The sequence below is a fragment of the Chanos chanos genome, chromosome 10 (assembly GCF_902362185.1).
Source record: "Chanos chanos chromosome 10, fChaCha1.1, whole genome shotgun sequence".
NCBI classification, from domain to species: domain Eukaryota; kingdom Metazoa; phylum Chordata; class Actinopteri; order Gonorynchiformes; family Chanidae; genus Chanos; species Chanos chanos.
In genome coordinates, this window is record NC_044504.1 from 4183876 (window position 1) to 4197344 (window position 13469).

General features: G+C 43.4%; 1 protein-coding gene across 1 annotated transcript; it reads left to right on the forward strand.

The window, feature by feature from the left end:
• Positions 1-2841: 2841 nt before the first annotated feature.
• Positions 2842-13097, forward strand: mxra5b (matrix-remodelling associated 5b). The gene is made up of 8 exons (XM_030786588.1): positions 2842-3020; positions 3671-3800; positions 4045-4435; positions 4847-6864; positions 7176-7236; positions 7397-8908; positions 9855-10755; positions 11189-13097. The coding sequence occupies exons 1-8, from the start codon at positions 2842-2844 to the stop codon at positions 13095-13097; spliced, it is 7101 nt and encodes a 2366-aa protein (XP_030642448.1).
• The last annotated feature ends 372 nt before the right edge of the window (positions 13098-13469 follow it).

A 13469-nucleotide genomic window follows, 5' to 3' on the forward strand; every position in this document is an offset into this window, starting at 1 on the left:
TACGCCTTTTCAGCATCTGTCACTGCATTCCAGTCAGTCTTGTTCCAGACTCATTTTGGGAGTTAATTAAGAGGACTAATGACTTTTACATCACACTAAACTCTAGAGCTGAACCATCCTCCGTTTAATAGACTGTCGACTGTCACACTTTCACAGCAGTAACTCGAAAGAGAAGTGAAATGGTACAACCACTCCTGTTCAAACATAAAAATGCATGCTCTCTGTGTAAAGTCGAGATGCACAGACACTATTTATATGTGTAAGGGCTAACACTATGGGAAATCTGTCTAAGCAGGGTCAAAGCCACCAAAAGCGTAAAGGAAGGCTTTGAAATGGGCTTATCATGATCAGGTTTACGAAGTCATTGTGACACCTATGCAGGAGTTGATTACGAGACTGTTTGTTGTTTTAGATACGGTCATGGTTATGAAACCATTTAAAGTTGTGCTTTTATGCCAACACCATTCAACAGAGCAGAGGCATTACCTAATACCTTATGGTCCTGCACATGTTAAACAGAGTTACTGGGATGCAACCAACTCACATATGCTCCTGTCTATCTGCCTGTTATTCATTCTGTGTGTGGATATCCATTCTCCATGTGAGAAGGAAACACCTTTAAACAGGAGATTTTCAAACAGGGACATTAAAAGATACTGACGGGTTGCCACTGTAGAAGAGCCGTGAGTCATGATGACGCTGACGCTTAAAATAGACACCGTGACACAATCCAGTTCAGTAGGTGGCAGTGCTGCCCCAATAGCTCTTATCTCTCAACTGCTCCTTTCTCTTTTTTTAGCTCTTGTTTTATGTAGTTCAGAAGTCCTCAAGAAGGACCACCCCTACTGGTTCAGGAAGCTCTATGTGTGTGTGTGTGTGTGTGTGTGTGTGTGTGGGACCAGCCAACACAGCTGATACAATCTGCTGAGTAAACAGTATCAGCCCACATCCACCATGGCGTTTACAAACATTAAAAGTAAATGCCTCAGTTTTTGAATAAATGAAAAAAAAATAAAAAGGCTCAATATAATAACAGTTATTGTGAAACTGTTAAGCACACTCTACGCCTTCTCATGCAGGTTCTATTACATTGATATCCTTGCCTTTTGAAAGTGATGAATAGTTCATTCTTAGTCTGTTTTATTTATAGTAAAGAATGGTCTCAAATGACCAAAGGTCGAGAGCGTGCCGACAGAATGGGTATCAGTCTTAAAATAGGTATAATGGTGCCCACCCAAGACATTTAGTTTCCGTTTTAATAAAAGCAGAATTACCAGATTAAGTCCTACTGCAAATATCGTCCAGGATGATAAATGAGGAAGTCTGAAAAAAATAAAAAACGTTTTGTAGGGTACAATGTCATTTTTTAAGTTGTTCTGCTCAGCTACTGTTAAAGGCGGGGTGTGGTACTGGTAAATAGTTTGGCCCCTCCTTGCTGATTGCATCTCGCGCTGAACGTCATGATTACTTTGCGAGTCCACCTCTCTGTCTGGAGAGACTTAAGACATGCCTCGCGCACCGGCGTCTGGTAGCAGCATCCCCTGCATACGTTTCACACCTTACTTAAACGACGTTTTCTTTTCAACACATCTCCGGATTTTTTCACACCCAATTACTATCTAATGAGCCTTTTTTCGCTCTTTTGTTTAGGTTTTATTAGGATTTTCTATTGACTGAAGAGTCGAATACATTTTACTGGATTTGCTGTATTCTAGTGTATTTTTTATCTACTCGAGCGCAATACGGGAACCCAATCATTCATTCAAAACAAAGTTAAGCCCGTTTGAAACAAGCAGAAGAAAGAAATTAAAACTGCTGGTGGGGTCGTATAGCCTACCTTGAACGCAACTGCTAAGTGATGGATAGCTCCTGAATGGAAATTTCATTTCATTTTAGGAGAATTGTAGAGTACCTTGCTGAACTAAAACAATTATTTCTTGTCAAAGGACATGAAGAACTTTGATCGTTCTGGACGTAATTGAATGGTAAGACTTTAAGCACACTGGTGGTCGTATCTGTTAAATAAATGGAGAAAAAGTTATCTGTCCACATTTTGTCCTTGTTCAGCAGAGTGGGTTTTATAAAAAGTTCGTGCAGAATATTTGATCAGACTAACGAAATCGGAGTTTTAAAACTCCGGAATGTATTATTCCCTTATTCAACAGAGTCACATATTCTCTCAATGAGACCACTGGAGACCTGTATGTCGTTTTTATAGTGTATCAAGTTGCAAGTAATTGAATGCTTTGAAGTCGGTTGCTTCCCTGTGAGGATGTTAAAACTGTCTTTCGTTACGGTTTTGATTGATGTTTTTACGGTTTTGCGTTGTTTGGTCAGCGACTGGGTTTTGCAGACAACAGTCTACAGATGATAGGCTGTATTAAGCATCTCTTCTTTAATTAGTTCATTCATTGACTGACTGTATTTTGCGCCCCTTAAACTTGTCAGTGAAAGACTTCTCCCTTGTCTGTCTTCATTTTTTTTGTTGGTGCACGTGTTGATTTATTTCTTTTCAACAGTCCTTTAATTAGCAACATTACAGCCATTGAGCTCACTGGCTCTTTTACTCAGGATAGAGTGCCTTACGGCACGTTTTGAAAGTATGACCTGGAATAGGCTAATTTAGACGTGCTAAGCAGGGTTAACGGTTAAAGAATAGTTTCATGGTGTCTCTAACTAAATTAAAATGGACCGAGTCTATTTTTTAAAAATCTGCTTAATTTTCAAGGACATAACAGTAGTTTGTCTTGCACAAGTGCAAAGTAGTGAGTTGCAACTGCTTGCTTCAGTTACCTATTTATGTTTCGTTGACAGCATTCAACCCCTGAATGTAAAACGAAGATGGGCCTCCGGGAATCATTAATTCTTATGTTGGCGTTGCTGGCCATTTTACCAGACGATTGCCACTCCTGTCCGCACCCATGCGCCTGTTACCTTCCCACTGAAGTGCACTGCACTTTCCGCTCCCTGGTCACGGTGCCTGCTGCCATTCCCAAACAAGTGGAGCGCATGAACCTCGGGTAAACGCCCCCCTGTAACAAATTTCAGAATGACACAGTAATCCTCGACTGACTTGCACCCGCGAGCAGCTATGGGTTTACGTGTGGTTTGACTGGGTTTGGATGAATCAATGCATATAATCATTAATGTTGAACATTTTATTGACACTAACTCTGACTTAAATGGAGGTTCTATTGTGCATGCCGGGATTTTGCATACTGGATCCCATATTTTCTCTGTTTTCTGTTTAATTAAAACTGATTTGTCCATGAATTTTGTTATTGTTGTCCTACGTGTTTTAAGCGTTTCATAATAAGGCACATGGTGTCCGGTGGATTTTAGTAATTTAATCTGATCGTTACCAGCACCCACGTGGTTACAAAAAAAAGGTCTTGTTCGCGCATCAGTTACTCTGTTCACTATCCTGCAAAATGTTAGCAACAGAGTGCGAGAGTGAACAGCCTCATGATGTCATGTAAAGCACTTAAACTGTGCAGACCTAACCTATTCAACTTTGAAAACTACATATGTGTCATAGAATGTGTCAGGTTCCAATTTTAATTAATTATTCACAGTATAACTGGCCAAATACAAAACTTATTTGTGGGTTTTGTAGTTACTGTGCACACTGGGTGCTACAGAGGCTGATGGTAATCTTGTCTTGTCCCAGGTTTAACACCATAAACCGGATAACTGAGACTTCTTTTGCCGGATTAAGAAAATTGGAACTGCTCATGATGCATGGAAATGATATCCATAAAGTTCCAAATGGGGCCTTTCGGGATTTGATGTCTCTTCAGGTAGGGTACAGTAACTGTCAAAAAAGTATTCTGAACATGTATAAACAAGGTCTTTTTTGTTGTTCAGTCAATGACATGCACTGTAGCCAAACAACTGGTCTGGTTTGGTGCATTAATATTTCAGTAGGTTTAGAGAGCTGTCGTGTGAAAAACATGTCAAAATGGGATTGGTAGGTTACTCTCTTGCACAACTTACAGTATGTGTATATAAGTGTATACATACGGTTGTTTTGATTTATCACAGGTGTTGAAGATGAGCTATAACAAAGTAAAGGTGATTACTGGACACACTCTCCTCGGACTGACCAGTCTTGTGCGACTACATCTGGACCACAACCGCCTTGAGTTCATCCATCCGGATGCCTTTAAGGGGATGACATCACTCAGGCTGCTCCACTTAGAGGGGAACCACCTACAGAAACTGCACCCCGCCACCTTTTGCACCTTCTCCTTGCTGCAACATTTCCATATTTCCACTCTCAGGCACCTCTATCTGTCCGAGAATCTCCTGACCACACTGCCAAAAGACCTCCTGTGGAGCATGCCACAGCTGGAAAGCCTCTATCTCCATGGAAACCCCTGGAACTGTGACTGCAACATGAACTGGTTCAGAGAGTGGAGTGCACAGCATTTAGGTAATCTAGTTTTCTGATGACAGTTATGCTGTAAGGAGACATCAGATTTCATAGGCTTTCTTTAGAGGGCCATTGTTATTGTGAGGGATTGGTGTCCTTAAAAAGTGTAAAGTGTATCTAGTGAAAAATCAGTTTTGTCAAGAACAGTAAGAAAAATTTCCTTTGCAGTTTTCATACAATATAAGCAGCTGAAAGTGTTCTATAATGCACAAATGCATAATTATAAAGACTGGAAAGGCAAAGACAGAACATAAAACACATGTACAATATTTGTAAAAATGTGTCATATAACATACAACCGCAAATTGGATTGATATTAATTGATTTATTTATTTTGGTTGTTTAATTTAAGACTATTATGATAAATGGCACATTGAAACCACTGAACTTTCCTTCTGTTCTCTTCCTCAGAGGTTATGAAGTGTAAGAAGGACAGATCCTATGCCAGGGGTCAGCTTTGCCCAATGTGTGCCTCTCCAAGACTCTTAAGGAAAAAGGATATCTTGGACCTCAGGGAACTCATCTGCACAAGTCCAGTCATTAGCACCCCAGAAAAGGAGAGAGCCTCTGAGGACAACTTAAGTGAGCTGCTGACCCTTGAAGAATTCAAACAGCCTTTTGGAAACCTCACACTCAACCTCTCTGATGAACATGGGAACAAAGTCGACCTGGTGTGTCGAATCCTCGAGCCCAGAGAGTCTACAAAAGTCAGCTGGAATATTACGAAAGCCCAGCAGATTCTGACTAATGCGACCTTTTCTTTTGATCTGGAATGCCCGATCAATCGAGAGAACTATGAGAGTTTATGGAGGCTCATTGCCTATTACAGCGAAGTGCCAGTGCACCTGGAAAGAGAGATTATGCTCAGAAAAGAGCCAGAATTAAGCTACAGATACAGGCAAGACATTGGGAGGGATGCATACTACTATACTGGGGTGAGAGCCAACATTCAGTCCCATCCATCTTGGCTAATGCAATCTTTTGTGAACATACAGCTGAACAGGCCCTACTCCACCTCCAGAATTGTGAGGCTCATTCTTAGTACTCAGATGTCATCCACTATAGATACCGAGTTAATAAGAAGGCAAAGAAGACCTTGGGTCATGATAGAGTACAACAACAAAACCCAGACAGTGTTCAGCAGCATGGTGGGTGGCTTGATTGAGATGGATTGCAATGTTCTGAGTTCCGGGGATCCATCCGTTCAGTGGATGCTGCCAGACGGCTCTAAGATCAAAGCCCCTTACAACAGTCCTGACAACAGGCTGTCAGTGTCTAAGGGTGGCAGGCTCCTAATAAAAGCTGTCAAGCACTCAGACTCTGGTGTGTATTACTGTGTGGCAGAGACTCAGAGTGATACAGATTTCCTTCCTTTCCGACTGTCAGTCATGGAATCCTCAGCCCCGTCGCCGGGGGACGAGGTCGGACCTACCATGAACAAAGTCGTTGGAGAACCCATCTCTCTGCCTTGTTTTGCCTATGCATCTCCTGACGCTGAGATTCATTGGATTTTTCCGGATGGCACTTTGATGAATAGCAGGGCTAACTCGTCCAAGGTTTTCGTCTTTTCCAATGGCACTCTGTTCATGCCTCAGGGTTTGCTTAATGACAATGGATATTACAAATGTGTGGCTGTGAACCAACATGGTGCCGACATGCTGGCTACGAAACTGAGTGTCGTGAGGAAGCAGGGAATACCGCCAATCAGGAGATATCCCATGAGGCCACAGTCAGCCTCAGGGGTGTCCACTCAAGTAAGAGCCTTTGTGGAGAACACTGAGGAAGGTTCTGGAAATGATGACGATAATGATGATAAGGTCCAGGAAAGACCACCATCAAACAGAGTCCTGATAAACAGAAGGAGGGGACCTAAAACTAGAATGCGAGGACATCCATCCAGGAATTCCCAGCGTCGGTTTCCTGGTCAAAGGAAGCCTTTTGGGAATAACCCTGGCGGAGGACCAAGGAAAAATGCACCCGAAAACAGGAGAAATACATCAAAGACCAAAATTGACCCGCAGAAATGGGCAGACATCTTGGCCAAAATCCGTGAGAAAACAGCTCAGAAAACTGCAGCACCACCACCAACCTCAGTGGAAAGCAGCATTCCAGTAATAGCGGGACAGAGTGAAAACTCTCAGTTTTCAAACAGAAATAAGCCAGAAACCCCTGACAGCATTGAAGGATCTTCTCCAGATGATATTAGCTTGCTCAATGAAGGATCAAACACTGTCAGCACGCCACGCGTTGACCACCAACAAACCACAACCCCTTCCTATCCCGTGGATCAGAACAACAATGTATACCAAATTTCTCCTCCTAAGTTAAACCCTGAATCAAATGAAGTGACACAGAGCACCAGCGTCGCCTTGCCAACATCTGGATTTAATTCTGTCATCACAGAGATAAATGTGAGGGAGGAGAGCAATGTAAACAGTATACAAATGAGTACATCATATGGGCAAAGGAATGAAAATAAACAGTCAGACGACCGTTTTTCTACAGTTTCTTCTATCTCGCAACATTCTGTCACCAGACCATCAGAGTCAGAGAGTGTGAATGAGCTGAGCATGTCAGAAAAATCTGATTCACTCTCCCCCTCTGCTGATGTCGACTCTGCACCAAACACAGAGAGTGGCAAGAGTGTCACCTCTCCGTTTACAACCTCTGCACCAACTGTTAGACCTAATTTGACCAGTGGTGCAAGGCAGGGCTCACTTTCCAATTCTGTGCCATCTAGACCAAGAACACCCTGGAACTCCAGGAGATTTGGAGGCAGGAGGCGAATAAACAGATTGAGAGTAAGACCGTCCTTACGTCTAACCACAGTCAGACCACAGCTGTCTTCAGCAGTCACTGCAGCTGGAGCCAACTCACTATCAGTTATTACAACCACTTCCCCGTCATCAGTGGCTACAAACACATTAGCGTACACCGTATCACATATTTCTCAAAATGCAGCAACTGACAGCATTAGCCAAAATGAGAACTCAGTCTCCATCCCTGATGACAGTAAAGATGAAGTCCACAAACCGAAAGAGAGTGGAGTTTTGGAAAACCAAAGGGCAGCTAGCACCAGCACCCCACCGCAGGGACCTTCCATCATAAGCACTCCATCTGTATCAGAATCAGGGGTCATGGTCCAAGAAAAGAGCAATGAAAACACAGCTTCTTCAGAAGCAGCTCCAACATGGACTCCAGACCACAGAGCTGTCTCTCTGGCAGCTAGTCATGTGGAGTTTACAAGCATACTTCAAACAGGGCAGCCATTTCAAAAGGTTTACAGTGAGAATGTTGCAACAGACATAAGCTACACACTGAGTCCTGGCAAATCTCCACAGGATATCCTCCACGTTTCTAAGCCACATTCAGGAGGAAATCTCAGAGAAACTGTTCAAACTGAAACACAGAGCTCTGCTGAGACATTAAGCTCCGAAAAATTTACTGAGATTACATCCCCACTGCCTTACACCACACCCCAGTACCAAGACACCAAAATTCAAGATTTGGATCGGCACAAAGAGCGCAGTGAGGAATATAGTTATCAAGGTTCAACACCGTTGTCATCATTTTTTACTAGCACAGCACCTACTCCCACAACACTGACTGCCTCCACTGAAGAAGTACAGCAACCTGAGACTCTGTCCACAGTCTTCCAAACGCTGACTACTCAGTATGAAGATGATGTTCTCTTCCCCACACAGAGTATCCCAGCACTCGAAGGAGAAAAGGAACATACTTTGCAGCCCAAGCCAGATAAACTGATTACACCCCCAGTCATCGTTGAAAGTACATCTACCAGCACATCCACAACTACCCCAGCTACAACCACAACGCTACCACAATCAACCACAACAACTAGAACTTCTACAACTACAACAACTCCTCCTTGGTTGAGACCCAGATTACCTGTGCCTGACAGCAGGATACCATCATACTCAAGAAATACTGGAACAAACTATATCCCTGACAGGCATGGTGGAAGACTACCTATTCCTAACTACAGATACCCTTATTACCCCAATAACAGAAACACCTTTGTCGTAAACAGACCTGAGGTGCCAAAAACAACATCAGGGAACAATTCAACAGTAAACATAAGACCAGGTCTTGTCACTAATCCCCAACTAACACCAAATATCAAGCCAAATCCGGCAACAAATTTTACCACCGCAACACAAAGACCCACCAGTCATTCCACAACCACCCAAAGCACAACCACCCTGTCAAAAACCAAAACTCAGTCTCAGCCCAGTTCAGGCTCTACTTGGCACTCCAGCACAGACCTTTCTACGAGACAGGATAACAGTAGGCTTCCAAGACCACCAACTGCTCCTGTGTTGAAAGTAAGGCCCAGAATCTCCTCCTCTAACCTCCACACAGTCACCGTGAATGCAGAGACAGATGTTTTGTTGCCCTGTGACTCAGAGGGAGAACCAAAACCCTTCTTGACCTGGACCAGGACTGCCACTGGTAAATATAGATTTGTGTAATTCATGTTTATGGGGCGCACAGAGTGGCACTGTTACTGGCAAACATTAACTATGACTCAAGCAGGCTGCCATCTCACAAAATATACTTTACCAAATTATGGATCAGGTTCAAGCAATCCATTTCAGCACATGATATTCAGTCAAAACCTATGGGCAACCCCATAGCAGACCATTCTAATTCATACATGCAAGCAGTTAAAACTCCTCTTCAGCCTGATCAGAAAAGAAGTATAATTATTTTCCTACAGTGGCATTGCACTAAAACTGTGCTTCATAAAAATATAAAAAATCTGTATGGTTTATATGCCAGTTAGCTTCAAAGAGGCCATGTTACTCTTCATGTGAACTTTTATAACAGGTTTTCAGACTTTCAGGCTGAAGCCATCAACTTTTAATTGTAGATGCTTAACACCTGACTTTTTGCTCAGAGTCCATACATCAGAACTGCCATTCTTAAAATATTGATTTATTAATTGGGTGGTATAAACCACAGTTACACTCTGGATTAAATTCGAGCCACTCTGTCTCCAAGGGTAAAATGTTAAACAAACGGGAGTCATCAACATGACAAGTGTTTGTCTGGAAAACATCTGTGAACCTTATGTTTTTTCTAATGGGAGAGAAAAGACAGTTTAGATGATTTAAAATGATTTGGAGAAGTAATTTACTCTTTTGCACGAAACATAATAAGCAATGTTTGGCAGGAATTGTCAGTTAGGAAGAGTTACGAGTTTGTTCAGCTTATTCAAATTGGCTTGAACCTTTTGAGTGAAAAGTCTGTTGTCAGACAAAGAAATTATTTCTGTCCTTTAATTTCCAGCATGAGTACTGAACATTCATTGTATGTGCCTAAGTGGTTTACATTAATAACCTCAAACGTTACAAGCTACTGAAACATTCACTTCATATTTTCTTTCATTTTTTAGGCGCTGTCATGTCAGCTAACACCAGAGTTCAGAGGTATGAAGTCAGCTCCAACGGCACATTGATCATCCATAAAGCGCAGCTGCAGGACCGTGGCCAGTACCTTTGCACCGTCCAGAATCCATATGGTGTTGATAAGATGATTGTCACACTCATTGTGTTAGCTCAGCAACCACAGGTGCTTCAGCCTCGTCACCGTGACGTCACCATTTACTTAGGGGAGATGGCCAACCTGGAGTGCAATGCTCAGGGTTTACCAACACCCCAGATCAGTTGGACGTTGCCAAATCGGGCAGTGGTGAGAACGGTTAGCGGCACAGAACAGCGAGTCATGCTTTTGGCCAACGGTACCCTCCAGATCAAACAAACTAGCTACCACGACCGCGGGGTCTACAAATGCGTCGCGAGCAACGTTGCTGGCGCGGACGTGCTTTCGGTACGTCTCCATATCGCTGCACTGCCTCCAGTCATCCAGCAACAGCGCTACGAGAACTTCACCCTCTCTGAGGGCCAGATGGTTTACGTCCACTGCAGTGCCAAAGGAGCTCCGAACCCATCTATCCGCTGGCTTCTGTTTGATGGCACACAGGTGCGCCCCTCGCAGTTTGTGAACGGAAATGTGTTTGTCTTCCCCAACGGGACACTGTTTATTCGCAAACTGAGCACAAAGGACTCTGGGAATTATGAATGCATGGCTATAAATGTAGTTGGATTAGCTAAGAGGAGCATCAGCCTACAGGTGAAGCAAAGCTCCACTACAGCAAAGATTACCTCCACCTCCCCCCACAGTACGGAGGTAACTTATGGGGGGAAGCTGAACTTAGACTGCATTGCCTCAGGAAGCCCTGAGCCCAGAATCATCTGGAGGACCCCAACTAAGAAACTAGTGGATGCAAATTACAGGTGTGTGACATATTACAGATGTCATCTTAGCAGTTTGATCTAACTCTGAGGTGTTCTATTTTAGAGGCGTGGATTTAAAGTCAGAAACATTATTTGTTAAAACTGATGAATAAGGGCTGGCAGAAGGGAAAAGAAACTCATTTGTTCTGTGATGTTTTAAATAAATGTGTATTTTAGGCAGCTAATCACAGCAGCTAATGAACTTAAAAGATGTGTTTTTAGACGTCATTATATACATGTCCTATATTTGAAATATTTTTGAGCATGGCACATTAATAAAACATTACATGATTAATTCAGCATGTCCGTTACACTCAACAGCTTTGTCTTTCAACCATATTTAATGCTACAGAAAACTCAGGTTTTTTTCTAAGAGAGATTTATAACTATAGATTATTCTAACGGGACTCTTTGTTTTTGTTTTTCTTTTCAGCTTTGATCGCAGGATGAAAGTCTACACCAATGGCACACTCTCCATTAAATCAGTGACAGACAAAGATGAAGGTGACTATCTGTGTGTAGCCAGGAACAAGATGGGGGATGACTATGTGCTTCTGAAAGTAAACGTAATGATGAAAGCAGCTAAAATTGAACACAAGCAGCCTAAAGACCATAAGGTATCCTATGGTGGGGACCTGAAGGTGGACTGCATCGCATCTGGCCTCCCCAACCCAGAGATCAGGTGGAGTCTTCCAGATGGCACCATGGTGAATAGTGTCATGCAGGCGGATGACAGCGGCGTTCGGACCAGGCGCTACGTGGTTTTCAACAACGGAACCCTCTACTTCAATGACGTGGGTAAGAAGGAGGAAGGTGATTATACATGCTACGCTGAAAACCAGATTGGAAAGGATGAAATGAAAGTACACATCAAGGTGGTGTCAGATGCCCCGACTATTAAGAACAACACCTACGAAGTCATCAAGGTGCCCTATGGTGAGACTGTGTCATTAGCCTGTAGTGCTAAAGGTGAACCGGTGCCAACCATCACGTGGCTATCACAATCCAATCGCATCATCCCACGCATGTCAGACAAGTACCAAGTGCATACCAATGGAACCCTGTTTATTCAGAAGGTTCAGAGGTTTGACAGTGGCAATTACACCTGTGCTGCCAGCAACACTGCTGGTGTGGACAGGAAAGTAGTCAGAGTCGATGTACTGGTGTCCGCTCCCATAATCAATGGATTACAGAGCGAGTTGAGCACAACCAGGGAGACAGCCCTGAAGGATCAGCGTGTGCTGCTGCACTGCAAAGCTGAAGGAACACCGGTTCCACGGGTAATGTGGATTCTGCCAGAGAACATGGTGCTTTCCGCCCCATACTACGGCAGTCGAATCACTGTCCACCGGAACGGAACCTTGGACATTCGCAACTTACGGTCAAGCGACTCCATTCAGCTGCTCTGTATAGCTCGCAACGAGGGAGGGGAGGCCAGGTTACAGGTACACCTAGACGTGATAGAAGAGATAAAGAAGCCACAACTCAAGAGCCCAGTCACAGAATCTGTCTCATTCACTGAGGGAAACTCACTCTCCCTGAATTGCTCCATTGAAGGAAAACCCTCACCTGACGTTACCTGGATTCTCCCAAATGGAACTTCTCTTATGAGAGGAAATCACCTCTCCAGGTTCCAGCATAGGACGGATGGAACTTTAGTCATTGGTAGCCCGTCTGTGTCAGAAATTGGGAAGTACCGCTGTGTGGGACAGAATGCAGGTGGCCAAGTTGAAAGGGTAGTTACCCTAGAGTTGGGCAAAAAGCCAGATATCAGCCACAAGTACAATTCTCTAGTGAGCATTATCAATGGTGAGAATTTGAGGTTGAACTGCCTAACGAATGGCAACCATCCACAGAAGCTGACCTGGACTCTTCCCAGTGGTGTGGTCCTGACCAGACCTCAACAAATGGGACGTTTTGCGGTCATGGAGAATGGAACTCTTACAGTTCAACAAGCTTCTGTGTATGACCGGGGCTCCTATGTTTGTAAGACCACCAACAGCCATGGCTCATCTGCACTAACTATACCAGTGATTGTGATAGCCTATCTACCACGTATTACAAATGGTCCGGCTCCTGTGACCTATGCCAGGCCAGGGGTGGCCATACAGCTGAACTGCATGGCCATTGGCATCCCCAAACCTGAGGTGGTATGGGATATGCCAGACAGGACACAGTTCAAGGTAGGCTCTCAGCCACGTCTCTATGGCAACAAGTACCTGCACCCCCAGGGGTCCTTGGTCATTCAAAACCCATCCAGCAGAGACACTGGTTTCTACAAGTGCACTGCGAAGAATGTTGTGGGGAGCGATACCAAAGCAACATACGTACATGTGTTTTGACAGGAAAGTACTTTATTTAGAATTATGCCCAAAATAACTGCGACACCCAGTGCAGGAAATACTGTTTCTACAAATAAATCAGAGAGACATTGTAGAGATTCACCACACATTCATTATTTCGGACTGCCTGTAATTTATGATATTACTGTTCAGTGAAACTTGTGACTGTTCTGAAGAAGACCAACAGCAACACCTGAGCAACTGAAGGACACGAAAGATTAAATGACAGTATCACAAGTCAATAAATACTGAGTACAGTATAATAGAGACTGAATGGATTTGATTATTCCTATGAGGCTTTTTTGTTTGTTTGTTTGTCTGTTTGTTTTGTTGTGTGACAATGACATTTCTTGTCAAAATATATGAAGACAC